This window comes from Dipodomys spectabilis, unplaced genomic scaffold (assembly GCF_019054845.1).
Source record: "Dipodomys spectabilis isolate Male_0828 unplaced genomic scaffold, ASM1905484v1 ptg000023l, whole genome shotgun sequence".
Taxonomy (NCBI): domain Eukaryota; kingdom Metazoa; phylum Chordata; class Mammalia; order Rodentia; family Heteromyidae; genus Dipodomys; species Dipodomys spectabilis.
This window is the reverse complement of record NW_024870700.1, coordinates 1417788-1445772: the sequence shown is the minus strand read 5'-3', so window position 1 is coordinate 1445772 and position 27985 is coordinate 1417788. Positions and strand designations below refer to the sequence as shown.

At 42.9% G+C, this 27985-nt stretch overlaps 1 protein-coding gene across 1 annotated transcript in view; it reads left to right on the top strand.

Annotated features, from left to right (window-relative positions):
• Positions 1–27681, top strand: part of Barx2 (BARX homeobox 2) — a 76585-nt gene extending 48904 nt beyond the window's left edge. Inside the window, exons 2-4 of the mRNA XM_042674958.1 lie at positions 13470–13767; positions 17503–17587; positions 27415–27681. Coding sequence (XP_042530892.1) covers positions 13470–13767; positions 17503–17587; positions 27415–27681 — 650 coding nt within the window. The remainder of the gene's footprint in view (positions 1–13469; positions 13768–17502; positions 17588–27414) is intronic.
• The last annotated feature ends 304 nt before the right edge of the window (positions 27682–27985 follow it).

The window sequence follows — 27985 nt, the reverse complement described above, 5'->3', positions numbered from 1 at the left end:
CATTATTTTTGAGTCAGTGAATTTTAGAGTGTCACATTATTTCAGCACAAGCCATTCCCCAGGGAACAGAATGTGTTGCCCTCTTCCTACTTGGATGGAAACTGAAGAGTCATCTTTCTCCTAGATAGAGAAGAGCCTGCCTGAATACGGCATCCCTTGTCTTTTTTTCTTTCCATATATATATATATATATATATATATATATATTTTATTGTAAAAATACTGTACAGAGGGGTTATAGTTACATGAGCAGGGTAATGAGTACATTTCCTATCAAGTATTGTTACCTCCTTTGTTTTCCCCTACCATCCCTTCCTTTCTCACCTCTCCACCTCCTCCCTTCCCCCACAAATTGTAAAGTTTGGTTTCAACATAGTGTCTTGTACAACTCATTGTTACAATGTGTTGACCTGTATCATTTAAGCATTTTGTTATATCCTTTCCCCTCCCCAAATTATAAAATGTATATACAAGATGCAGGACACCGGAATCAGATACTGTGAAAACAGGGGTAAAAGCTATGTACATATGACCATATAAGATGATGTGAAGCGAAATGAACCCCAAGACAGGGACACAAGTGGTTTTTTCTTTCTTGCTATTATTTTGAACGTACTTATAATGCGTTATGTGATTCTCTTGTTTCTTTCGTATGTTCCTTGTCTTTTAGAACTTTGTGAACATCATTGATTTTTCTGTGTGAGAATATGTACAACTATTTTTTTTTCTGGTAGATGGACTTAAATTCAGGACTTGATGCTCACTTGGCTTGCTTGTTCTACCATTTGAGCCACACCTCCAGTCTGGCTTCTGGCTTGGTAATGGGAGATGGAGTGTCTCAGACTTTTTTCTGGTTAAGATGGCTTTAAATTGCCATCCTTTGATTCAGCCTCCTGCGTAGCTAGGATTTACGGGCACAAGATAGTAACATCTAGCTATTTTTTCTTTATGTATTTTCTTAGTTTTCAACACTGAATTATATTACTTCCTATTGAGAAAGAAATTGTGATCTAAGAAAGAACAAAAGGGCATCCTTTGACTGTCTTTCTTTTGGGAATTTGGTGCCAAGTCACATAAACTATGGAGGCTTGAGATAAGTTGTAATTATTTTTAAGCAGTCTAAGCTAGCACTAGCTCATTAGCACAGCCTAGAAGATGCAGGAGGTTTTTTTTTATTTGTTTGTTTGGTTTTTTTTTTTTTTTTTTGGTCCAGTCGTAGGGCCAGAACTCTGGGCCTGGGCGCTGTCCCTCAGCTCTTCAGCTCAAGGCTAGCACTCTACCATTTGAGCCACAGCGCCAGTTCCGGCTTTTTTCTTTTTTCTTATGTGGTGCTGAGGAATCGAACCCAGGGCCTTAGGCATGCAAGGCAAGTACTCTACCACTGAGCCATCTTCCCAGCCCCTTGGTTGTTTTTTTTTAAAACAATGTCTTAATATATACCTACAGCCTGGTGCACTAAAGTACCAAAAACGTACTTACCAGAAAGGTAAATTGTGTTCCAGAATTTTGTAAGGTGGCATAATATAATTAAAAGAGGATGACCATGAACCAACTAGGCTTAGATTCAGATTCCAGATATACACCCTAGTCATTGAACAGATTTGTAAGGAGGAGCTGAGTTATATTGTGGTGTTTTCCTTCTCCTTCTCTCCCCTCTCCTCTCCTTTTTCCTTCCTTTGCTATATTTACTGAAGAGATAGAAAATTTATTTAGTGGTTTGTTGAGCTTCTCTGCTATTGGAAAGCCTGTCCGTTCCTGAGGCCCTTACCATAAAGTATGCTGTGATTATTATCATTATTATTATTATTTCAGTGGGTATTGGATTGTCATGCAATCACAGGTTTGCTTTTTCTTGCCTCCTCTTGCCCTAAACATATATTGGCCCTATTTAAGAGAAACTTGCAAGGAGAAGGTTATGAATGGGCTGGCAGTGTATCTGATGATCACCTGAAGATCTCTGACATACTCAAATAGGTCACATGAAAGAGACCAATGAGTGCCGATAGCCCAACAGTACTTGGCAAGCAGTGGCCTTGGCCTCAGTTGGCAATGCACACATACATTGTCCCCTTATTCAGAGGACCTAGTTCAAAGTTGGGCTTGCTTTATCACTTTGTTTACTGCTCTCTGCCTCAGCCTTCAAAAGCCAGGTTATGTTTTGTTTGCAATATGTCATTAGGTGTAAATCACAGAGCCTCCAAGTCCTACTTGTGCAAGATGAGAATTATGCAAATATAATCCTTTGCTTGCAGTAGTTAATCTAGATTATCTGTGGGGATATCAGACTACTAAATAGTTTATCATCCCACTTCCTATGAACCAAGGAGATTTTGCAGAGCTGGAGAAGTTTCTATGTATGTATTAGTTTTCTTTGCACCCCTGTTTAATTCAACTGTTTGCTCAGTTGATGTATTCTGTAAACAGATGAGATAGAAGTATAAGACAAAGGGTTAGGTGTCATGGTACCACCTATACAACTATTTGGGAGAGAGGAGGATCTGAGTTTGAGGCTAGCCTGGACAGTCAACAACAGATTCTTATTAACCAACAAACAAAAACAAAAAGCCTGGAGATATGGCTCAACTAGTCGACTGTTTGACTAGCAAATGTGAGGTCCTGAGTATAATGCCAGTACTGAAAGAGGAAGAAGAGGAGGAAGAGGAGAAGGAAGTAGACAAACACTTCAAATTGAACTCATAAGTCAAGTATCTCAATGTGATAGCATTCAAAATGGCTGTCTTTGGGCACCAAAAAGGAGCTAGATAAGCATCTTATTTCCCTCATTTACAGATGAGGAAAATTGAGAGAAAGACTTCACTATGGACTGTAAGCTGAACAAGCCTAGTAGAGTTGCTGCAGGTAGAGTTGGATTTTAATAGACAGGATCTGGTTCAGGGCAGTCTAAATGTGAAGCCAACTTTCTTTGGTCCAGGTTGTCTACTGGGTACCAGCTTCTGCACAATTGATGTTCACTATGTTCTAAAATCTTACAGCTGTTTCTTTACTATGGTAAGTACTTTGAAGAGTGATTTAGAAATGAGGAAATATTGATATCAATCAGATTTTGTTTTTTCATGGCTGGAAATACACTAGCTGCCACTTGATCTTAATGGCTTGAGGAAGAGAGAAGGGAAAGGAAGTCTTTCATGAGCTAGGCAAGGACTTGGTCCAACTTCTGCCTTGCTTTCACCCGTTCTTGGCCCAATATCTAGAGATCTCACAATTCATTGAATTCAATTTTGTTCTCCTTTATTTCTGATGATTGGCAGCCTGGGCAAGCCATTGAGAAATCTAAGCCAGTATCAAGATGTGTAGGTAATAGAATGGATTCCATTTGGGTTTGTAAAATCACATTTTAGCATAGGATCGTCTAACTTTGAAGTGGTCTCTTCCTGGATAAACAGGAATTTGCCTGTGGACCTCTGGGCTGGTTTGCAGAAAGGATGGTTGTCTAGAACCCTTGCTCTGTGATCCAATAGTTATCATGTGCCTCCTCCCAGTTGGTGATTCCTAAACCATGAATATAGGTGTGCAAATGTCAAAGGAAAGTATTAAACATATCAAAAAAAATTGCTTGTGTGGTTACAAATGAATTAACTGAAGTTAATAGATTCTATGGGGAGAGACTAAGTCAAAGCCCAACAAAATAAGTACCAGGAAATGAATACTTAAAAGATGGGATGGAGCCAGGTGCCAGTGGCTCACTCCTGTCATCCTAGCTACTCAGGAAGCTGAGATCTGAGGATCACAGTTCAAAGCCAGCTGGGGCAGGAAAGTCCGTGAGACTCTCATCTGCAGTTAACCACCAGAAAACCAGAAGTGGCGCTGTGGCTCAAGTGGTAGAGTGCTTGCCTTGAGCTGAAGAGCTCAGGAACAGCGACTAGGCCCAGAGTTCAGGCCTCACAACTGACAAAAAAAAGAAAGAGAAAGAAAGAAAGAAAGAAGGAAAGAAAGAAAGAAAGAAGGAAAGAAAGAAAGAAAGAAAGAAAGAAAGAAAGAAAGAAAGAAAGAAAGAAAGAAAGAAAGAAAGAAAGAAAGAGAAAAGAAAAGATGGGATGGTAGGACCAAGGGAGGAGTAGAAAAATGAAGGGGAGAATGAGGAAGAATGTAGGCAAGAATTCATTGTATATACTATAGAATTGAGAAAAATAAGAGAAGGGATGGGTAAAAGAGGGTGAAGATGTTGAAGGGATGGCACAGATTGAGACGTATGGTATACATAAAGTTTTGTTAAACAGCAAAAAAAATCCAATATATAACCTAAAAATCAAGAAAAGTGAGGGAAGGGGTAGGTGGGAAGGGGTGGGTGAGATTGTTGAAAGAGGCAAAATTGATCAAGAGATGCTGTTTTCATAAACTGCTTTGATAATTAACCTTTTTGAAAGTTTCCCATCCTTGAAGTTCGTTTTGAATCTGCAGTCTTTCCTTGTGATCCTGCTTGGACTAGCCTAGAACATCTGTCTCTTCCATTGGTTTATTTTCTTGTCCAGCCATGTTGGTGAAGGTGAAGGCCATCTACCCTGAGGTTCTTAAGTCTTTCCTCTGAGGACTCTCCTCCTATTTGCAGTCCCTCAATGTGGGTGAATAACAAAACCAACTTAAGACCCTTCGGGAGCACCAGTTTGTGTCAGTCCCTGAAATTTAGATATCCAATCATCACCTCAACTTTAAACCTCATCCTTTCTTCCCAAACATTCCACCATGACAGATTTCTGATTTGTCAGTTCTTGAAATCTAGTGATCAATAACAAGGTTTTGAGCCTTCCAGCTCCTGTATATTTGCCCCTGTTCTTATACCAGTCAGGTGGGTTCCTTGACAGTGCCTCTAGAATATTCTTTCCTTTCCATTTATGACCCAGCTGTTCCTCCTACCCCACTGCTGGGCATTAACTCTCTGGAAAACAGTTGCCTATCCTGAATTCATGTGATTCTTCTGCCTCTCAGCATTTGCCACATGCTCATGCATTTCCTATCTACCTGTTAGTTTAACCTCTTAGTTCCCAGGTTAAATAATTCACCCTTTGAAGGTAGAGATCAGAATTTTTGCCTCTTCATGTCTTTGCCATTAGCACAGAACTTTGTAGCTGTTGAATTTTCTGATGGTGGTGACAGTGATCCAAGGATCATTTTGTTAGATGCTGTCCTCCTGAACACAGAACCCTAAACAGAAATCATTGTTAGAGGCAGAGAGAGGAGTTAGGTTAGTGTGAGAGAGCTAGGTTGAGACTTGGTGATAAATTGAGGTACCTGTAAAATAGGGACCTTTACTTGGCTCTGCTAAATGAGCATCTGAATAAAAAAAGAGTGCTGGTAAATTGGAGATAAGAGTCTCTACCTGGGCTGGCTTTGAACCTTGATTCTCAGATCTCAGCCTCTTAAGTAGCTAGGATTACAGGCATGAGGCACCAGTGCTCAGCTATGGTCTCTTTAGAAGAGAAAACAGAGGTGTTAAAATGATCTGATCCAGGCTACAGAGCAAACAGGGTCAGAAATTCATCTCCAGTCTCACTCTCTGGATTCCAGATTTTACACATTCATTGGGGGCGGGGGGAATGGGTCCAAACACTAGAGTCTTCTTTGATTTGTGTCTTGTGCTGAAGAAGTTTGTGATTTGATGAGAAGCAGATGGGTAAACAAATTAACTGGCAATTCAAGGTTTGCATTAAGTAAGGGTGAATAAGGACACAAACAAAAAGTGTGGGTACATCAAGGTAGGAGTGATTAATTCTGTCTTTGTAATAAACAACAGCTGCTGTGGGCAGCTTTCCATGAGCAAGGGCCTGGGAGGTGTGCGGGAAAACAGGTGTGCATAGACAGCAGAATGGCTGGGCAGGGAGGGGATAAAAAAGACCAGAGCACTTCTAGTGTGTCCTTGGCCAGCTGAGGAGCTGAGGGCTGGCAGAAGCTCATAGAAGATGATGACTAGCAGTCAGCAAAGGAAGGCCTAGAAATCTATCTGCCTGGCCAGTTTCATAATTCCCAGCTCCTAGTGTCACTCTGTGTCTTTGTGGGCATCTCCAAATCTGATGACGTGGCAGATCGAATGTGATGAGACTGAGCTTGTCTCTACAAAATAACAAACCCCAAAAGGTGATGCAATCAGCCTGCCAAGATTCTGGAAACCCTGTGCTTGCTTCCCAAGCTTTCTTCATTTTTCTACACTTCCTCAGGGGTCGCTCCTGGATCCATCTCTGTGTCCTTTGTTTTCGAACCTTTGTGAGTCTTCTTAACTTGGTTTTTGTTTCCTCTAAGTAGGTAGCTATTTCAGAGCCTACATCCTGGAGCTATCATATGGATTTTGGAATAAAATTCATTACAGCTTTTCACTTAAAGCCACTTGAGCCACAGTTCCACTTCTGGCTTTTTAGTGGTTAATTGGAGTAAAGAGTTTCATGGGCTGTCCTACTCAAGCTGGCTTCAAACCTAGATCCTCAGATCTTAGCCTCCTTGGTAGCTAGGATAACTCGTGTGAGCCATAGGTGCCTGGCTCTATTCTTCATTTAAAAATTCACTTACATGTAATTCATCAAATGCTGATGCTCCCTCTTACTGAGGCAGTTCATGCCTAACACATTTAGTTAATCTTTGCAATGGCTTCTCAAAATGCTCCACTTTTTTATTCATAAAAAGCCATAAGTGTGTGCCTTTTTCATTCAGCAAGACTGCTGGCCAGAAACTTTCATGTATAACAAAATTAAATGCCATTCAGAGCTTCTTTATCTTTATTCTCCCTCCTTTCCCTTCTCCTCCCCCTTTCCTTTTCCCTTCCCCTTTTCCTTCCTATTCCCTTCCATTGTCCCATGCCTACCCTCCCTCCTGTCCCTTATTTCCCAATACTTACAGTCAGTCACTGCATAGGTTCGGTCCAGCCTTCCCTCGGCTCACTCTCAGCATAAAGTAGGACAAAGTAATTTTAACCACCCCATAGCTGTTTTCCTGGCACTTTGTAGAAGCTGATTTTGGTTTTGTCTGGTGCCTTCCTCACCAAGTTTATCCTTCCTTGCCTTTTATTAACTTTAACAAGGGCTATGCCTTGGGACTTGCAAGCTGTTCGGTGAACCTTCTGTATTTGGTGCTAGGGATGCAATCAAAGGTCCTGGGCATGCTAAGTAGGCACTGTACCACTGAGCTACATCTCTAGCTTTCGTTCTGCCAAACCAAAACTACTGATTCTGGTGCCTCAGCAGTCTTCGGAAGATGTGTGGATAGCTTGGCCTTTGCTTCGGTTCCTCTTTGCCACTCAGGTTGCTGGCTATCTCTGCACAAGGCTACAAGGGCATCTAAAGACCTCTACTGGGCAGAAAGGAAGAGGTTGATGGGGCTGTTGCTTGTGTCTGAACTCACAGAGGATTTACAAGCAGCTCTGCTTTCTTGATTAGAAAACTAATCTTCATTCATGTGGTCCCATCAGAGCATCAAACAACTACGGTAAAAGGAGGAAAAGAAAAGAACTGAAAGCAATTAAAAGCCCATTGGGTACTTCATATACTTTAATGCCTTAAATCTGCACAGTAACCTAGCTGGTATCGATTTGACCTATAGAGGTAGTGGTAGAGGCCTTTTTCTCTCTAGTACCCAAATCTACTAGGCAGTTGGTAGAAATGGGAGTCTTATGAATTATTTGGTATGAATGGTTTCCCCCCCCCCCCCCAGGGATTTCAGCTATTGCTGTGCAGTCTTTCTCCTGAGTCTCTTTCAGGCTTCCATGAATGCACCTGTATCGGAGTGTGTGCGTGTGGCATGGCCCTCTGAAGCTTTCATATAGGTCACACATTTCTGGAGCGTAAATCTGTCAGGCAGGCAGCTTAGAGATTCTTATCCACTCAGACCTTTGGCCTGTGTTTGTGTCAGTTGGAAATGTGAGAATGGAAAGTCTGTTTGGGGTTGGGAGATGTGGAACAGAAGCCCCGGGGAAAGTGGGCAGTTGATATGTTGTTTTGCTCAGGGCTGGAGGAAGACAGGTTTCTGCCATGAAGCCAGGCTTGAGGTGTGCTGGGGCCCGCAGCCTGGGGGAGACTGTGCCTGGATCACGCACGGCCACATGCTTCAGCTTCCACACATTCAGGACTTGGAAATATGTCACCTTCAGTATCCGTAGGGATTAGTTCCAGAATCCCCTGTCCATGTACATACTGATATGCAAGGAGGCTCAAGTTGCTTACATAAAGCGATTCAGTATTTACCAGAACCCATAGAGACCCGGCGAAATACGTTTAATCACCTCTAGATTACTTACGATACCAAGTACAAGGAAAAGTCCATGTAAAGAGTTATTATCTTTCACTATTTAGATAACAATGGCAAACAGTACACATGGGTAGGGAAAACCTAATTTTTAAAATTTAATTTGGAATGAGCTTATATATGAGCTGTGGTATTGCCATTCCTACACAGCATATTTGGGAAAAATTCGCCCCCTCCATCATTTTTTTTTACCAGTCCTGGGGCTTGAACTCAGGGCTTGAGCACTGTCCCTGACCCTTTTCTGACTTTATTTGTGCATGTGATGCTGAGGATTCAAACCCAGGGCTTTGTGCATGCTGGGCAAGCACTCTACCACTGAGCCACATTCCCAGCCCCCATCATACATTAAAAATAAAAGTTTTCAATTCAAGCTGAGTGCCAGTGGTTCACACCTGTCGTCCTTGTTGCTTGAGAGGCTGAGACTGGAAGGATCTTGGTTTGAGGCCAATCTTGGTAGGGAAGCTCATGGGACCTCTTTTTAAGGGAGAGCTGGATGTGGTGGTGCACACCAGTTACCTTAGCTACGCGAGACACCTAATGTGTTTGCATGGAAGCTCAGGTGCACACCCCAGCAGAAAGCAAGACCATACTTAAAAAGTCATAAGAAAGGCTGGAGGCATGGCTTAGTAGTGAGGTCACCTGCCTAGCAAGCGTGAGGCTCTGAGTTCAAAACCTCAGTACTGCCAATATCTTACTTCAATCAGAGGTTGGTTTAAATTCATGGCTGCAGCTGGGAGTCAGTATCTCATGCCTGTAATCCTAACTACTTAAGAAGTTGAAGTCTGAGATTCAAAACAAACCTGGAGACTCTTATCAGCAATTAACCAACAAAAACCTGGAAGTGGAGCTGTGGCTCAAGTGGTAGAGCACTGGCCTTGAGTGAAAAAGTCCAGTCAGAGTGTGAGGTCTAAGTTCAGGTCCCAGTATTGGGATACACACACACACACACACACACACACACACACACACACACACACTTGGATGCAGAGCCTAGGAGCTGTTCAGCTTACTGATTGATACACATCTCTCAAATTCCCTTTGTGAGCACAGACAACCTCTAACGTACTCGGGTTTTAAATCTCAAAGAATTCTCTAAAGGATAAACATTGGGCAAGGAACTATTTCTAGGTATGTGATACATGAAGTTATGATATTCATCCTATAACCAAACATTGGGTAAGGTTGAAGAAAAACAATTCTTAGAAAATGCCTTCAGTGTGGTCATGTTGACATGCCTTTTGTCAATTAGAAATGTGTTTGTTTAAGCAGTGTCTCTGGCTTATGACAGTCATCACTCTCTCTCAGTAGCAAAAAAACGTGTTTGAGTTTCATAAGCATATGTAAATGGTCCAGAGTAACAGGGCAGCTCAGCTGTCTGCATGCCATGTTTGCACATGGTGAGGATTCCCAGAAATTAGACATTAACACAGAATTTTGCCTTGATCTTCAGAATTGTAAGGCAAAACTCTAGATATGGCTGGATCTCAGAACTCCTCTTGACTGGTAACTGCTCTGTGAAATTACATGCTCTGGGTCAAAGCTATTTGGTGGAAAATCGGGACATATATGAAAACACAGAAAGATAGCAAACAGCTAGCTGAAGGTAGATATAGCTCTTGGTGATCTCACTTTTCTGTCTCCTGGGTTTCTGTCTCCTCCAGGAGATTCAGTGCTCTGCCACCTGCCCATCAGCCACAGAGCTGTCCCAGCCAGCCTCTTCCTTCCAAACCTAGAGCCAAATTGAATGCAGAGGAGCCAAAAACAGTGTCTTGCTGTATAGTTGGATTTATTTACAGGAGTTCTCCTCCTAAAACTAATCCTGAGGAGCATTTCTCAGCATCTCAGAGGGTGTTGTTCTGAGCAAGAGGTGGAGCCGGGGTGGGGGAGTGTGATTTTTGTCAGGGAATTTGCTTGAGAACATTGGATTAAGGAATTCTTGAACCTATGGACTTAGTGATTCAGATGTTTTCTTCTGTCACTAACATTCATTAGAAGTTATGTTTTTCATTTAAAGGATGTTTTCATAAGGTTTAATCTCTCTTTTTTCCCTCTCCCCCTCTTTCCCTCCTTCCTTGCTTGCTTGCTTCCTTCCTTCCTCCCTTCTTTCCTTCCTTCCTTCCTTCCCTTCCTCACTTTCTTTCTTTCTTCTTTCTTTCTTTTCTTTCTCTCTCTCTCCTTCCTTCCTTCCTTCCCTTCCTCCCACTTTCTTTCTTTCTTTTCTTTCTTTCTCTCTCTCTTTCCTTCCTTCCTTCCTTCCTTCCTTCCTTCCTTCCTTCCTTCCTTTCTTTCTTTCTCTTTCTCTCTCCTTCCTTCCTTCCTTCCTTCCTTCCTTCCTTCCTTCCTTCCTTCCTTCCTTCCTTCCTTCCTTCCTCCCTCCCTCCCTCCCTCCCTCCCTCCCTCCCTCCCTCTCTCTCTCTCTCTCTCTCTCTCTTTCTTTCTCCCTTTCTTTCTTTTCTCTCTCTTTTCCTTTTTTCTCCCCTCTGTCCCTCCTTTCCTTCCTTCCCTGTATTGCAGTTTGAACTGTGGGTACTGTGCTTTCTAGGCAGGCGCTCTACCACTTTTAGCCATACCTCTAGCCCTTTTTTACTCTAGTTTTTTTTTCAGATAGGGTCTTGCCCTTTAGCCTGGGCTGCTCTGGGATAGAGATTATCCTAACTATGCCTTTTGTGTAGTTGAAATTACAGATCCACATCACCACACGACCAGCATGCTTTATTAGATGACATCTTGTTAACTCCCTCCGTGCCCCCCACCTCCCAAGCTGGCCTCAAACTTGTCTTCCATATCTCTGTCTCCTGAGTATCTGGTGTTATATGTACAAACCACTGCCTGGCCAGGTTTAGTACATATAGACCCAAATTGCATACATCATCAGAAGCCATTTAGAAAAATAATCCCCAATTGGGTTTTCTATTTATCAAATGGTAGAACCATTAAAAGAGCTATCTTTCCCTAAATGAATTGATAAGGTCAGTGTAATTTTTACCAAGTTTTTAGCGGAGTTTGCTTTTTAAAAGAACCTATCAAAACTGGCTCCTGGTGGGCCAGTGATCCTATTTGGGAGGTGGAGAGTGGGAGGATTATGATTCAAGGCTAGCTCAGATATGAAAGTCCATGAGACTCTTAGCTCCAATTAGCCATCACAAATCCTTAAGTGGAGCTGTGGTAGAGCTCAAGGACAGTGCCCAGGCCCTAAGGCCAAGCCCCAGGGCCAGCACACACACACACACACACACACACACACACACACACACACACACACACACACACAAGAAAGGCAGCAAAAACAAAGCTGGTGGCATGGCTCATGTGGTGGAGCATCCCAAGCAAGTGAAGGGCCCTGAATTCCACCCAAACTTAGCCTTCCTTTTTTAAAATGATGCATATAACTCATGTGTATGACAAAATCATACAGAAGTACTGGGTATTGGGACACCTGGGGATCCTGTTTGTTTGTTTGGGTATTTTTGCTATTTCTCTGTCCTCTCTTCTATTTTGTATGGCTATTTCCCTCCTCATGACAGTAAATCTGCTTGTCTACAAATCTTTGTACACATGGGCAAGTAGAACTCAAACTGGGGACTTGGTGGTAGATACTTCTTGGTATGAATTATTGGTAAAACTTTAATATCAACAGTATTGTGATTGCCTCATGCTTTTGCCATTATAGATAGTAACATATTTTCTAGATAATATTCCATGGTAGGCAAAACAAAGGTAACTTTTTAAAGTGATAACATGAATCAAATCTGGCCCTCCAGTTGTTTTTGTTAATAAAGCTTTATTGGAACACACACACAAAGTAATTAAAAGCTGGACTTACATGCAGGCATTATCCATTTCCTAGGTTAGCTCCTACATTTCTAGATCAAAAAGTAACCTGATAGAGAAAGGTAGTCCTTATTAAAAGAAAAGGCAAAAACCTCCAGAGGGTTTCTTTCTATCACATACCTTGTAGTATGTGTATGAAACTAGTAGCCTCATTTTGTTGCTGTAAAACACTGTTCCCAGATGATTTTCTTTCTTAAATTTTCTTGAATCTATAACATAAAAGCTTGGGTATTAGAGTTGGCTGGAGAGTTCATGGTAGATATAGCACTTGGTGATTAATGATAGTTAACAACTCTGTGGTTTCTGCCCGGCCCTGCTAGGAGTATACTCAAAGAACAAGAGAATGTAGCTGTTTTAATGACTTGGCCTGGCATCTAAAACATGAGTAAGATGAATAATGCCAAACCAGAGAGGAGAGCTGGTTCACAAGTAGCTCCTGGGGGGCTCCTATGACATAAATGAGGTTTAGCATAGAACAGTGGATGTTGGTTGGCACTTGCTTGCCTTATCTCCTCCCCATAGTCTGTTGTTAGAACTACACTTAGACCCACAAGGCAGCCCTGAGACTTCTTTATTTCCAAATAGTGGACTGAGAGATACTTTTGTGGCATCAGTTTATTAAAGACTTCGAAGAGCTCTTTGAAATTAGTTACTTTTACTATCAGTATGCCCAAATGGAGGCCCAGAAAGACAAAATGATGTCTATAGGTCATGATCAAGACATCTTAAATCCAGTGCTGTAGCTGGGTTCCAGTGGCTCATGCCTGTAATCCTCGATCCTCAGGAGGCTGAGATCTGAGGATCCCAGTTCAAAGCCAGCCCAGGCAGGCAAATAGAGAGGCTTTTTTAAAATCTCCAATTACTGAGCAAAAAGCTGGAAGTAGAGGTGTGACTCAAGTGGTAGAGCACTGTCCTTGAATGAAAGAACAAAAAGACAGCTAGTAAGCCCTGAGTTCAAGCTCCATCCAGTACTAGCATATACACATACAAAGACCACAGGTTGTTCTCAGGACGTTTGAATATTACAAATTGACTTTGCAATTGAGACATATGTGTTTCTAGTATCTTCTGATGACTTCTTTTCATTTGCTTGGCCTTCTTGGATGATTGGGAATAGATTTACTTAAAACTAGAGAACTTGTGGGGCACTTTTTTTTGTATCTGAGGGGGTGCATGGATAGTCTCATACCCTAAACTGAACAAAGCTCATATAGCCTTTCTTCCCTTGTCATCTCCAGATGCCTTTTCTTCATCCCCCCCCCCCCTTCCTCCCTCACTCCCAAGGGGGAAGCTCTGCCATTGGGAACAGGTCACAGCAAATGTCCTCTTTGGGCCCCCAACCTCTGTCCACCCACTGCCCCTTATGATGACCTGTTTCTCTGCTGTGTTTTCCAGGTGCCCCTTCTCTTCGGGCCTATCCTCTCCTTTCTGTGATCACCCGACAGCCCACGGTCATCTCCCACCTGGTCCCCACCACTGCGGGAATTACCCCTGTGCTGTCCCGCCACCCAGCCACTGAGGCTGCCTCTGTGGAGGCCCCGGGTGAGGCATTAGCCAGCAGTGAGTCAGAAGCAGAGCAGCCCACACCTCGGCAAAAGAAGCCTCGCCGGAGTCGTACCATCTTCACTGAGCTGCAGCTCATGGGCCTGGAGAAGAAATTCCAGAAGCAGAAGTACTTGTCCACCCCAGACAGGTGAGTGGGTGAGTGTTCTGCAGGTAATGTGAAGGGGAGTTTTGCTCTCTGAGAGGAATGCAGAGCCTCATACCTCCCCATTTTGGGGGGGGGGAGAGGGCTGGGAGGAGTAATACTAGGACTTGGACTCAGTAATTCTTGGACTCAAGGCCTTGTACTTGCTCAATCTGCTTACTCAGTTGGCACTCTACCCTTGAGACATGCCTTTAGCCCAAGTTTTTGCTGGCTATTTGTTTGTTCTGTTACCTTTAAGTACAGTAGTTGTACAAAGAAATCTTAATTCAACATGTGAATTTATGAGTACATATACATCTTGACCCATGTCGCACCTTCCATCATTCTTCCCCATTGCTGGTTATTTTGGAGATAGAGTCTCAAGGACTTTTCTGCCCAGGTTGGCTTTGAACTGTGATACTTCAGATCTCAGCTTCCTGGGATCAGGATTACAGATGTCGACTAAGATCTGGATTAGCTACTTTTCTTGTGAACCACCAGTGCCCAATACTCCCCTTCCATCTCTTAAAATTACATCTTCATTGCAAAATATACAAGAGTGTGTATCTTGCCTCATTCCTTCAAGTCTGAGATGCTGAGATAATGTGCGAGTCTATGAGTTAAGTGGATTTTTCTAGGTCTTTTTTTTTTTCTTGCTCACCACCATATCCACATGAGGCCTAGCTTCGGTCCTGTCAAAGCAAATGAGAAAGAAACACAAATAATTCTCTGAAGCTATTATTAGCAACTGTGCCACAAATGGAAGTAAAACAGGAGTCTGTAACTACCCTCTAAAAGACTGATGTCATAGCCAGACCTTATCGGCTGTTTGCTGAGGGTTTCATGGGTACCAGGGCTTCTGATGCCAGAAAACAATATACAGGGCTCTACTTTGAAGGAGACCATAGGGAAAGAATAGCTAAAGAAGCTGCAGTTCAAAGAGCCAATACCAATGTCATATAGTGCCAGTGGCCTTGAAACCCAAAGATGTTGCTATGTGTGTGGCAGGTACAGGTCAGGAAGGCTTCTCAGAGGAGGTGATAATTAAAGGATTTGGTTCCAGCAAAGGGTGATTGCTTATACAGTAATGTATCTTTCAGATATGTTGAGGGAATGACAGGTGGTTGGGACATCTTGGCTCCAGTTGTGAGTATGGGAGATGAATCTGGATAGGTAGGAAGGGTCTGGTATGTTTGGCTGAGGAATGTGGGCTTTGCTGTTTAGGCAGGCCAGAACCGGAAATGACATGACCTGACAGACATCGCAGAATCATGGCTTTGGTGGTTCCATAACTGATTGATTAGCAGGGAAACCAGTTAGAAGAGAATCCAGGATGGTTGCAGAGGTACAGAGGCTCTAGACCATGGGGAGAGAGGCGAGAAAATACATGGGAGAACTATTTTGAAGATGGAATGGATAGGGAATCTTAGGGAAGGAAGAGAGGAAGAGTTGAACCTCTTGTGGGGGCCTTTTACTGCAGTGAGAAGGGCGGGACAGACAAGGGGGCCCTGGTGGGGAAAGAGGTGAGTTCTGTGTTGGACCTGTGCATGTGGGGTTGCTTTTGGTAGACAATGGAGACAGATCTGTGAAAAGGGATTTCATAGATAGACGTTCGATGGTATGGTGATGTCCCCGGCAGGTAACTGAGAGTCTTATGGTACCATTATTTACGGTGGTATGGTGATATGATATGCATGGTGGTATACCTGAAGGGTTTTAGTATACAGGGGTTTTTCAGAAAATTTGCACAATAAGGCCTACTCTTTCATAGAAGCCTGCACAATCACCAGCCTGTGCCATCAGAAGTCCTAGGGTCAAGTTCTCAGCTGCAACTTTCTCTACCCAAAGAAATGGATACATTAGTAAGATTGATGGGCACCAGCCCCAAAGATTTTAGGTGCTAATTCTTGGTGGTCTCACATATAGCTACCCAACTACTGCCATTCTCACTCTGACCAGAATGTACAGATCAATCAGTCTCTGATTATTAAAATAGAGAGTGCCTTCAAGGTCTTCTGAGCTAGCTTCTAGCTATTTTTTTTTTTACAAACATATTAGTTCTCTTATAAATCTCCTGAGGCTTCTTGATACTTGCCCAGGCGTCTCTCAGGTGACCAACACAGGACTGATTCACTTGCCTGGAGAGGAAGGGACCATCTGGTTGGCATGGAAGCTGCCGCCAGACCCGCCCTCCACATGTTCCTCACCTCCCTACGTGACCAAGGCCATGGGTGCTCCCTCCTCCTGCAGCTCCTGCTCCCCCTTCCTCCTTGTTTGTTTCCCTGGTTTCCTAGGTGACCCATCTAAGTGAATATGCAGGGAAGTGAGAATTTGTAACGGTGGCAGGTAATGAGAGAAAGCTGATGACAGTCAATGGTTTCTGTAGCCAGAGTGAGTCAAGGATGCATTTTTCCCAAGTGAGCTAACACCATTTGCTAATGCACTGGCAGAGCTGTGAACCTTCCATTGACTAATGCACCTGATGGCCTCAGGTGAACCAGGATCGCAAGGTCCGTGGTAGGTGGGGGTGGGGAAGCCTCTGCAGCAGCCCAGACAGGAGAACTTGGCCAATCACCAGAGCCCATGGAGCACTGGGAAGCCAGAATCGGTGAGATTAGACCCCTGGGTTCTTGGTTCTCAGTATAGACTACTTGGAACATGGGTGCTTTTATAATGGGAAGAGCTAGCTATTGTTGGCACTGGACATTTATTGGCTTGGTTCTCTGAATCATTTTCAGTAAAACTCTGAGCTGTCCTTTGGTCTGAATGAGCAGCTATAGGTGAATGCAGATTTAAGACTAGCTTAGAAATCCTTGAGGGTACACTCTACTTTGATTATCAGAAACTGATTGCTCTGTGCACTCTGGTCAGAGTGAGATGGCAGTAGTTGGGTAGCTATACGTGAGACCACCAAGAGTTAGCACCTAAAATCTTTGGGGCTGGTGCTCACTGATCTTACCAATGTATCCATCTCTTTGGGTAGAGAAAGTTGCAGCTGAGAACATGAACCCAGGACTCCTGATGGCACAGGTTTGTGAATGTGTAAGCCTCTGTGAATGAGTAGGCCTTATAGCACAAATGGCAATGGTCAGAAACCTGGAGACTTTTACACAGTGGTAGCCACTGCTGCTACTGCTGCTGCTGCTGCTGCTGCTGCTTTACAAGTGTACGCTGCTTCACTATGCAGGGGCTGTAGGGTGGAAGCTAGCATTGGCTCAGGAAGACAGTTTTTCCAATCAGCACATAGGTGGACCATCCACTTTTTGTGGCTAAAATGACCTGGTAGGTTTGCTGTTTGGTTAGAAGGTAGGACTAACACATATGAAGAGATGAGAGGCCATTTGAGATCATGGGACCCTGTGCTGGCTGCTGGTTTGTGGGAAGCAGTGGAGGAAGGGATCTCCTGAAAGTGGGATGACATACCTTTTACTTTAGACTTCATTTCTGGTTTGGGATTTGGGTCAGAGGACACATTTCATGGAAGATCAGGGTGAAGACCATCAGATCAGCAAAAGGACTTTTTGAGGAAGGCTCAGTCATCCTTTCCAAGTCAATTAAAGACTTGAGGACTATCCCAGATGACCGTCAGGGTGGCTGTCTTGTTTAATTTTAAGTCTCACATTTCTTTATAAGATTCTTAAAAGAAAAGCCCTGTAAGTGCCCAGAGTGGGTCCCTAGGAACCCATCTTTCTTATTCTCTCCTGTCTTCCTCACTATTCCTTTGTATTTCCTGCCTTCTAGGTTGGACTTGGCCCAGTCTCTGGGACTCACTCAGCTGCAGGTGAAGACTTGGTATCAGAACCGCAGGATGAAATGGAAGAAAATGGTAAGAAAGGAGAGAGTCTTAACTTCATTCATCTTACAGTGGAGAATTCCTACCACAGGGTTGTTGGGAGATAGGAAGGACCATTCAGTCATTTGGGTTGTAGGATGGGAATGCCTTCTTAATAAGAGATACTCTTTTACAAGGTTCCCTTAGAAATTAGAGAGGAACAAAGCCCACTGGCTTCTTAGCTGCTAGTTTGATCTTTGCCTTCTAGCCTTTGTAAATCATTTCCTTTGCCTCCCACCAATAACTAAGAATAGAGGGCAGAACCCTCTGGTAAGGTGACAGTAAGGGCACATCTGTTCTGTTACTCTTGTAATTCAAGCATCCTTAAACTCAGAGGGCATTATAGCCACTTGAAAAGCAGGTGGAAATGCAGGATCTAAGCTCCTTCCCAAAACTTATGTTCTATAATCTGTGATGGGTCTGGGAACTGGCATGTTAGCAAGTACTCCAAAGTACATAGTCTATGACCTCATTTCCATACAATGGCTCTAGTATTTCCATACTGTGGCTCTAGTTCCTAGCAAATGAGAATTCTTGTCTTTCTTAAATATACTGGGACTAAAACACCTGTTTTGTGGGTCTCAATGTCATTATCATTTATCCTTTCTTTTCTTTTTGGGGGCAGTGCTGGGATTTGTCTCAGGGCATCCCACTTGCTAGGCAAGTGCTTAACCATTGGAGCTACACTCCAGCTCTTTCTTCAGGTATTTTTTAGAAAAGGTCTCCACTGACTTTGCCCAGGGTCAGAATCCAACTGTGATTCTCTTACCTACTCCTTCCCCTTGTAGCTGGGATTACATATGGGTTACCATCACACCCAGATTGCTTACTGAGATGGGATTTTTTGCCTGGGCTGGCCTTGTGCAACAATCCTCCCAATCTCTGCTTCTCAAGTGGCCATATTGTGGCCACTTTATACCATTTTACCTCCTCTCCCCTCCTCTTTCCAGGATGAAAGTAGTACCCAACATCATCCCACATGAGTCTCTCACAACTTCATTGGATCTTATTGGCTCTTTCTCCTTCTGTATAGACCAAGAATACCATACCTTCCTCACAACAACATTCTGATTTGCTAAGCTTTCCTATCACAGGCTCATATTTCCTGGTTATTGAGTGCTGAGTGCTGGAATAGGATGTTTACTACCTCAGTTGAGTTTCTGAGATGCTCGTCTTCCTCAGTTTTTAGGAAAAAAAGTCAGTGGAAAGAGACTTTTCTCAGATTGTGGTTTTATCTATTGCTCTTTTTCTTAAACCTTAAACTCTTGCTTATATTGGCCAGATTTCTACCATGGTGGTAAAATATATGAGACAGATCAACTTAAGTGGGGTGGGGGGAATATACGAGACAGATCAACTTAAAGGGGGGGGAGTGTTATTTTGACTTGTAGTTTCAGAAGCTTCTGGACATGGATTACTTGGTTCTTTTGCTACTGGGCCTGTAGGTCCTACAGGGAGGCAAAGCATCATGTGGGGAGCAAAGATGCTTATATCAGAGAAGACAGAGAAGGAGAGAGATGGAGAGTTAAGAGAGAGAGAGACACCAAGAGTGACAGAGAGAGGCATCGGTACCAGATAACAGCATCAAGAGCTAGGCCACACCCCTTAAGTTTTCATCATCTCCCCAAAGACCACCAATGGACTGGATCGCTTGGTTGGATTAGAGCCCTCATGATCCAATTACTTCCCCAAATTTCCTCCCACCCTCCTGAGGATTGCTGCACTGGGGATCAGACCTTCAATTTGTATGCCTTTCAAATCTGTACCATAACATGGACGCTCTATGTTATCACATGCTAGAAAGGATAAATAAGTAAATCATAAATGAATATTGGTAGGAAAAAAATAGAAAAAGTCAAGAAGTAGCAGTGATTTGGCTTTCAGAAAGGAGTTCCTAAACAGAAGTTAGAATTCCTTCTGGGAGGCCCTGACCCTTGAGGGAAGGGTTTTCCTGGGGAGTTGACTGGCCCACAAATACCTCTCCAAGTAAGGCAGAGATGAGGTTATATGTATGACAATCACATATTGCATGAACCAACAAATTTTTACTTAGAGTTTCCTATGAACCATGAATAATGAAATAAAATATGGCCTATTGGATGGAATCTAGGATCCAGATAGAGAAAGAAGGCCAAGAGGTAGCTGAGGAGCCCATTCTGACTAAAAGCTTGTTCATTTATTATGACTGACCATCCCGTAAGAGTTCAGAGGTGGTGTGGCTCGAATGATAGAGCATCTGCCTAGCCAGGGCAAGGTCCTGAGTTCAAACCTCAACACTTCAAAAAAAAAAAAAAAAGACAATGAGTGAGGAAGGTAGCAGCAAGTTAAAACTGAAAGATGACTGAGATCCATTCAGATAGATAATCTCAAATCTGCCGTACTGCATATATGAAGCTTCAGGTGGAAACCTTTGGGGGAAACTGTTCTCTGAAGGAAGCAGATTTGGGAGTGAGAAATGCTGGGCTGCATTCCCATGCCTGCCCCTCCCTGGTTGATTTTGGGCAAGTCCCTTCAATGCTTTCTGTGCAAGTTCCACCACCCACCTCCTTCCTCGTCAATCATCGCCCTCGAAATCAATGTCTCTAGAGCAGCAGAGGCATTGTTTCAGTTGGTTATCAGCAATCTTTTCATGAGTCAGATGATTCACAAACTGACAGCCAACCCTCTCGGCCTGCCCCGCCCAGGACCGTGGGACAACGCATGCGCCTTAGTTTCTGATGTCACTTGTTTTTCCCCCAGCCATGGTGCTGCTGGCACAGTTGTGGGCTGGCTCTTGATAGTTATCAATGCCATATAAATCAAAATGGAAGTAACTCAGCAGATTTAACCTCCGAGAATGTTCTAGGTCAATCATTATTCAGGTCCATGCAGGAAAGATAAGGGCCAAACTTGTAATTCACATCAGCAAGCATTTATGGAGAACTTAGTTTCATCAGGCAATAGTGCTATAATGAAAAGGTAGGAATCTGGCCATTAAAAAATAAAATTAGCTGTTGGCGTGTGTCTCAAGCCTAATCCTAGCTACTTACCAGACTGAGGTGTGGAGATCAGTTTGAGGCCATCCCAGGAAGAAAAATCCTTAAGATTCCATCTCCAGTTAACCAACAAAAAGCTGAGTTGGAGGCATGGTTTAAGTAATAGAGCACCAGCTGAGTAAATAGACCCAGGCAACAGGAGTTTGTGAGTTCCAACCCCAGTGGAACTAAAAACCCCCAACAAAACAACAACAGATCATTAAAAAGCTACTCAAGTTAAGTAGGGGAGATGGACCTAAAATATAATTAGATGGAAGAGCCAGGACAGGAGTAGAGAATGTACAGTGTTCCACATCAGAACAGAGAAGGGAAAGCTTCCTAGAGGAAGAACCATGTAACCTGCCCTTAGTGGATGTGTGCAGCTGAGGGTGGCAATGGAACTGCAGGTAGAAAGAGGGGAACACAAGCGTGTGTGTAGGGGTGAGGACTTGAGAACTTCAAGATGGAGTGAGGGACTGTTGAATTCTAATTCCCTCAGAACAACAAGGCATTGTTGAGGGCCTTATTGCTTCATAGATTTTTTTTCCTGGTAAAACTCTTTCAAGGTTATCTCTTCAGGTACTAGAGGAAAAGAAAAAGATAATTGGGTAACATAAGGATGTCTCAGGGCTAGTAACCTAATTGGAACTGGAAAAAAGATTAGCACTTGATTCTCAGACTGATTCACACGGCTGCAAAAGACAATGTTGCCAAAGCCCAGATAGCATCTCTGACGAGTTTTGACTGGTCAGCTTTATAACTTATAGCGGGCTGAGTAAATTTCTTCTTGCATGGGGAGATGGGATGCTCACCCTTTATTCCAGTTCTGTTGCCTTCCATTCCAGTAGGAAACACGGTGTTTTGTAAAAATAGCCTGAAAACCGCTTATTACTGTTTAGTGGTCTTCAGCTTTCAAACACAGCTCTCTTCCGTGGGGGGATGCAAATGGATACCAACTTCCTCTCCCACTCACAGGAGTTAGGTGGGCCACACACCAAGCAACATTAGCTTTCGATTTAAAAGTCTCCAGATAGCAAGTTACAAGTTGTTGTCTGTATAATTCTGGACAGGTTATACTAAACCTCTATGTGCCTCATTAATAAAATGCTATGCGTATACTTTATAGATTTGTTATCTGAGTTGCTGCCGCCGCCGCCGCCACCGCCTCCTCCTCCTCCTCCTCCTCTTCCTCCTTCTCCTCCTCCTCTTTTTTTCTGGTACTGGGGCTTTGAACTCAGGGCCTCCTTGTTTGGCTGTCTACTCTACCACTTGAACCATGCTTCTAGCCTGGCATTTTTACTAGTTAATTAGAGAGGCAATTTCTTGGACTTTTCTGCTTAGTCTGGCTTAAAATCACAATCCACTGGACGCCAATCTCCTGAGCAGTTGGGATTATAGGCATTAGATGCCAGTGCCCAGCTGACTGAAATAATCTATGAAATATTGAGAATAGTGTTTGCCACAGGATGCAAATGAGGAATGCTAGTTACCTTTTTATAATAGTAATTATTATTATTACTACTGCTATTGTTATTCACCAAAATCTATGTCTCCAGAGAATTCCAACTTTTGAAGGTCAACATAGATAAGCTGAAAGTGAGTTCTATAGGTTTCTGGGACCCTGAGCATCTCTTTGGCTAAGACTGTCTTAACCTGATGTTTGATCCTGGTCAGAGCTTTGGCATTTGGGCCCTGTTTGGGGTGTATTCTGTCTTCCAATTGGGATAATTGTCTAACGTCCTGGGAGGAAATTCATGCTGGAGAATCAGCTTTGCAGAAACTGTCTTCAGTTAGGTGGCTTTCATTGTTAGAGAGAGAGAAAAGGAGGGAGGGAGGGAGGGAAAAAGGGAGGGAGAGGGAGAGAGGGAAGAAGGACAAGGGAAGGGAATATAGGGGCACAGGAAGAAAGAGAGAGGCAAAATCACCTCAGTTTCTGAGTCTGCTTTGAATCTGTGGGAAGGTTGAGTTATTGCAGGTAAGTAAGAGCAATAAAAAAGAAAACCACGTCCTTCACAATTTATACAGAACATAATTCTGGATTCAAATGGCCAGAGGTTTGGAGTCTAAATCCCAGCTGTACTTGGCTTGGTTTTGGATCTTGACAACTCTTTCTGTCTGCTGTTTCTGGTCTGAAAAGTGAGGGACACAGACACTACTTGAGATGGTCTCCCTGCCCTGATACCCCATAATTCACGCTCTATGCCTGTCTACAGTCTGCACCTTGAGAAGGAAGCAAAGGGCTCTATCTGGTTACTTTCAACAACAGAACAACGAGAACATCTAGTTTTAGAGTTCAGAGGAGGGCTTTTCAGGAGACAGCGTGTGAGGTGCCAAGAGACAAAGAGAAGTATAGACTTCTGTTGCAATGGGTTGTCTGGCCTCTCTGGACCAAGGGGACACATTGGCTGCAGGAATGATAGAGAGAAGAACCCCTGAGAGGAGCAAGGCCACAGAGTGCATGTGAGACCGTAGCTGCTGGTGCAGAGAGGCTATGGGATAATTGCATGTCTCAGGTGTGCTGGGAGGCAGGGGGCCAGAGGTCGATGGGGAAAGCAGCCAAGAGAGTAGTTATCTCCTAATTATTGCTTGCATTGGAATGTATTATTCCATTTAGAAAATGGTCTGATTGTTTTGATTTTTTTTTCATGCTGTAGGAAAATAGCCAGGTGGGGCTGATCCAAGCTGTGTGGGTGGTGTTCTCTAATTGCTGGGCTGGACTTTCTTTTGCCAATTAGGTGGCTTCCTCAGACCTGCCCTTTTCTAGCTTGATTACTACATGGGACAACACACTTTTGTATAACCTCTTTCATACCCAGTGGAGCGGCTTTCAACATGGAAATTCCATCTTGGCACCTTCATGTGCTTTCAAAACCTGTGCTCACACTGGAATCAAAATCAGATACTGACTTACCTGAAAAGTACAGGGCATCTCTCTCCCCCCCCCACAGGTGGTTACTGTCATTGTCTAGCCCTTGTTAAAGGTCTCTTTATATGTCTGTGTTAGCTCTCAGCGTGGATTCTAACAGACAGAGCAGATTCTTAGCTGAAAGGAAGTGTTTTATGAAGAATATATGGTCTTCTGCACATCTGCACACAAAACTCAAAATGAATCACAGACCCAAACTATAACAACTCATAGATGAAAATCTGAGTATTTGTGACTTGGGATTAGACAAAATCCTTCTTAGAAATGACACCAAAAGCATGTGCAAGAAGAGAAAAATCAAGTTAGATTTCAAACCTTATGTGCTGTAAAGGATATCATTTAAAATGTGAAAAGACAACCCCACGAAATGTGAGCAAATATTTGCCAAGTCTTCTATATAATAAGGAACATGTATCCAGAAAACCTACAGAGCTCTTACAGCACAAGACTTTCTTCCAATAAACTGGCCAGAAGTGCTTGAAAAGATGCTGAACTTGCTTACTCATCAGGAAAATGCCAATCATAACCACAGTGAGAAACCACTTTGTTCTTGCTATGATGGCTGTAATCAGGAAGGGATAATTGCAAGTGTTTGGTGACTATGTGGAGACATGGAATCCTCCCATGTTATTGACTGGAATGTAAATGGGGCAGATGCTTTGGAAAAAACACTCCTCAAAAATGTTGATCATAGAATTGTCATTTGGTCCAGAAATTCCATTTCTGGGTCCAAAAGAAGTAAAAAGCAAGGACGTGAAGAGATACTCACACATCACTATTTATAACACCATTATTTATAATGGCTAAATGGTGGAAGATAGCCCGACAACCAGTGAATGCCCAATAAGAATGTGGTATATGCATCGGATGAAGGCTGTTTTCTGGTATATGCTACAACATACACAAGCCTGGAGAACCCTATCCCAAATGAAAGAAACCAGTCATAAAAGTCCACATAATTATGATTCCATTTACATGAAATGTCCAGAAAAGGCATATCTATAAAGAATAAAAGCACACTGGTGGTGGAGAATAAGGATTTGGAGAGAAACAATGAAGGGCTGGTAATGACTATAGAATTTCCACTGAGCATGATGAAGTGTTCTGAAACCTCTCTGTAGTGTTAAGTTACCCAACACTGTGACTGGAAAAGTCATTGAATTGTGTGCTTTCAATAGAAGATGTATATGTAAATTATGTCTCCGTTGTTTATAAAAAAGAACTATAATTTGATGAGTAAATATAGTCATTCTTAAAGTTTAGCATTGGAGATCCTTTGCTGCTATTAGAGGAAATGCTAATGAATATGCAGTGACTATAGAGAAAGCTACAAGCAATTAGATGTTTATAGGAACAGTGTAGAATTTTCCTGCAAGGAGCTCTTGTGCAAACAGAGAGGATAAGTGTAGGTATATGCTACAGTTTGGATATGGAATGCTCCTTAAAGGCCCATGTGTTGAAAAATTTGTCTCTATCCTTGGCACTTTAGGGAGGCAAAGGGGCTTTTAAAAGGTAGGACCTAGGGGGAGGCAGTTAGGCCATTGGGGATTGTGCCTCTTCCTGTTTCTCTTTGCTTCCTGGCCACCATGAGGTGAACAGCTTCCTCCATCACAAGCTCCTACCATGTGATGTGCTGCCTCACCATGGCCCAAAGCAATGGGCCAACTGATCATGAGCCAAAATAAACCTTTCCTTCATATCAATTGGATTATCACAAATATTTTGCCACAGAGATATAAAATCATACTAGCACAGTAAGTAAGTAGCAAAGATATTTCCCACCCCCTACTTCTCCATTTAATGCAAGTCCTCCCAAAGCCCTAGTTGTCCAGGAAAACCATCTATACTGAGCCAGGGTTTGGAGCCAATGGAGAAAGAACTCCCTGTTACAGTCTAAATAACATATAAATACTCAAATAATAACCCTGCCTCTTCATGGGATTCTTGTGTAGATCACAAATTGTGACGATAAATGTGTTAAGTCCATTGACATCAGCAAAGGCCATTTGGGGTGCAGTTCTTTTGCCTGCTTTATATCTTTCTTCAGCTCTCTGGAAATGTTTATTGAGAAAAGTTAGTTCATGCCATAACAGTTGTCAAACGCCTGCTACGTGCAGGGACTTGGTGGGAGGGGCAGGGCCAGTAAACATGTAGTGACAACATTTTGAAAAGCGCTCCTGAGGTACATGGAGGAAAGAATTTGACTGACTTGGGGAAGGTTTTCAAAAGCAGTCAACCAGGCAGAAGTATGTTCTGAGTAGAGGAAAGCCACTCTACTCAGGACCAGTTCTTGGCCTACTCAGTCTGATATGTGCTGGTTTTCCCTCACTCTCTTCCCATTTTACAGATTAGGAAAATAATCTCTATAAAAGGCTTTCTCAAAGACCAAGCTGAAAAAGTGCTAGGGCATGGAATTTAACCTAGTTTTCCTACCTATACAACCAGAATGCTTTGAAGACAATATATTTTTATGAGACTTTTTTAACCTGATAATAGAAATATTTAACCATGATGCTTATGGAAAATTTAGAAAATACAGAAATAAAACAGAAAAAGAGAAAAAATCCATGAACCTAACAGTGCAAACTAGGTTAATAGGTATCTAGCTTCCGAGTTGGACTATGTTGTATAATATTCTTCTTTTTATAAAAATATTTATCATAATATTTCCCATGTCATTGAACACTCTCTTTTCTTTTTGTTGTTGGTCACGGGGCTTGAACTCTGGGCCTGGGCGCTGTCCCTCAGCTCTTCAGCTTAAGGCTAGAGTTCTATCACTTGAAACACAGTGCCACTTCTGGTTTTCTGAGTGGTTTATTGGAAATAAGAATCTCACGGCCAGGTGCCCGGTGGCTCACCCCTGTAATCCTAGCTATTCAGGAGGCTGAGATCTGTGGATCACAGTTCAGAGCCAGCCTAGGCAGGAAACTCTGTGAGACTCTTACTTCCAAGAAACCACTAGAAAACTGGAAGTGGTGCTGTGGCTCAAGTGGTAGAGCACTCACCTTGAGCTGAAGAGCACAGGGAATGTGCCCAGGCCCAGAGTTCAAGCCTCATGACCAAAAAAAAAAAAAAATGAATCTCATGGATTTTCCTGCCCAGGGTTTGCTTTGACCTGTGATTCTCAGATCTCAGCCCCCTAAGTAACTAGGATTACAGGCATGAGCCACTGGCACCTGGCAAACATTCTTTTCTAAGGATTGTAATGATTATCTAGTATTTTGTCTTTGGGATGTACTATAATTATCTGACCAATTACATGGCTAAACCTTTTGGGTACCCCTCAAAAAACTTTTGCTATTATAAAACATATACAGAGAATTTTTTGGCAGTACTGGGATTTGAACATTGGACAATATTGAGGTGAATACTTTCTTGCAGATTAACCTTTGTTTCATTCTTAGATCAGTTTTGAGGATTTATCCTAGGGAATCTCTATGTCTATGGAAGTGGTATGCACATTTTAAAGCTTTTGATTTGAATTCTCAGATTGTCTCAAAAAGGTGGCACCCATTACACTTTTAGACTATGGTGTTTGAATGTTCTCTTGCTTGCTATAAATATTACTTTACTTTCATTTGTTAGCATCATAGTTATCACACGAACATCTTAATTTTCACTTCTTTTCTTCCTGAAGTTGAGCTTTGAATGCTTATATTTTTAAATACCAAACCATGAAACTGACTAAAAGTATCCAGAGCATGGGTGAAGCTGTCTTTGCACACCACAGGGAAAGGAAGGATTGAGAATACTTTAGGCCACACCCTGTAACTTCACTGCTCAGAAGATTTAAATGCTGTGGGAAGTTGAACCTGAGGACTGGGAAAGTAAAAGGGAGGAGTTTGTTTTTAGACTCAACAACTTGTCTTTTTCTCACATAGGTTCTTAAAGGTGGACAGGAAGCACCCACAAAACCTAAAGGTCGCCCCAAGAAGAACTCTATCCCCACATCAGAAGAGATTGAAGCTGAGGAGAAGATGAACAACCAAGCCCAAGGCCAGGAATGCCTAGAGCCCTTGCAGGGACAGGAGAGGCTCTGTGAGGCCCAGGAATCTAAAGCATGTGACCTGCCCTTGGAGGTTGCAGAGCCATCAGGCCAGCCCCAGGAGTCACCAGTACCCTCTTCTGAACCCCCACCTCTAAGCTAAAATAAAGTTATCTGAGGGAAGGGGGAGACTGGGAAAGAGGGAGAAGAAAGAAGGTAGGGAGACTCAAGGGAGGAAACCTGTAATAGTCTGGCAAGCTCGGGGAGAAGATCTACCAGTCTCCAAAGGTTAGATGAGCACTTGCTTGCCTTGGGCCTTTCTCTTCCTGGAAGGCTGTATTAGCCACAGATGCCCTTGGTTCAGGAAGATGGCACCTTGGAGATAACTGCCTCAGTTCAGAAGACAGCTGTTGGGTAGGATACAAGCAGCCTGCCTATATTTCCAGTGTTGTGCTGGTCGGCAATGG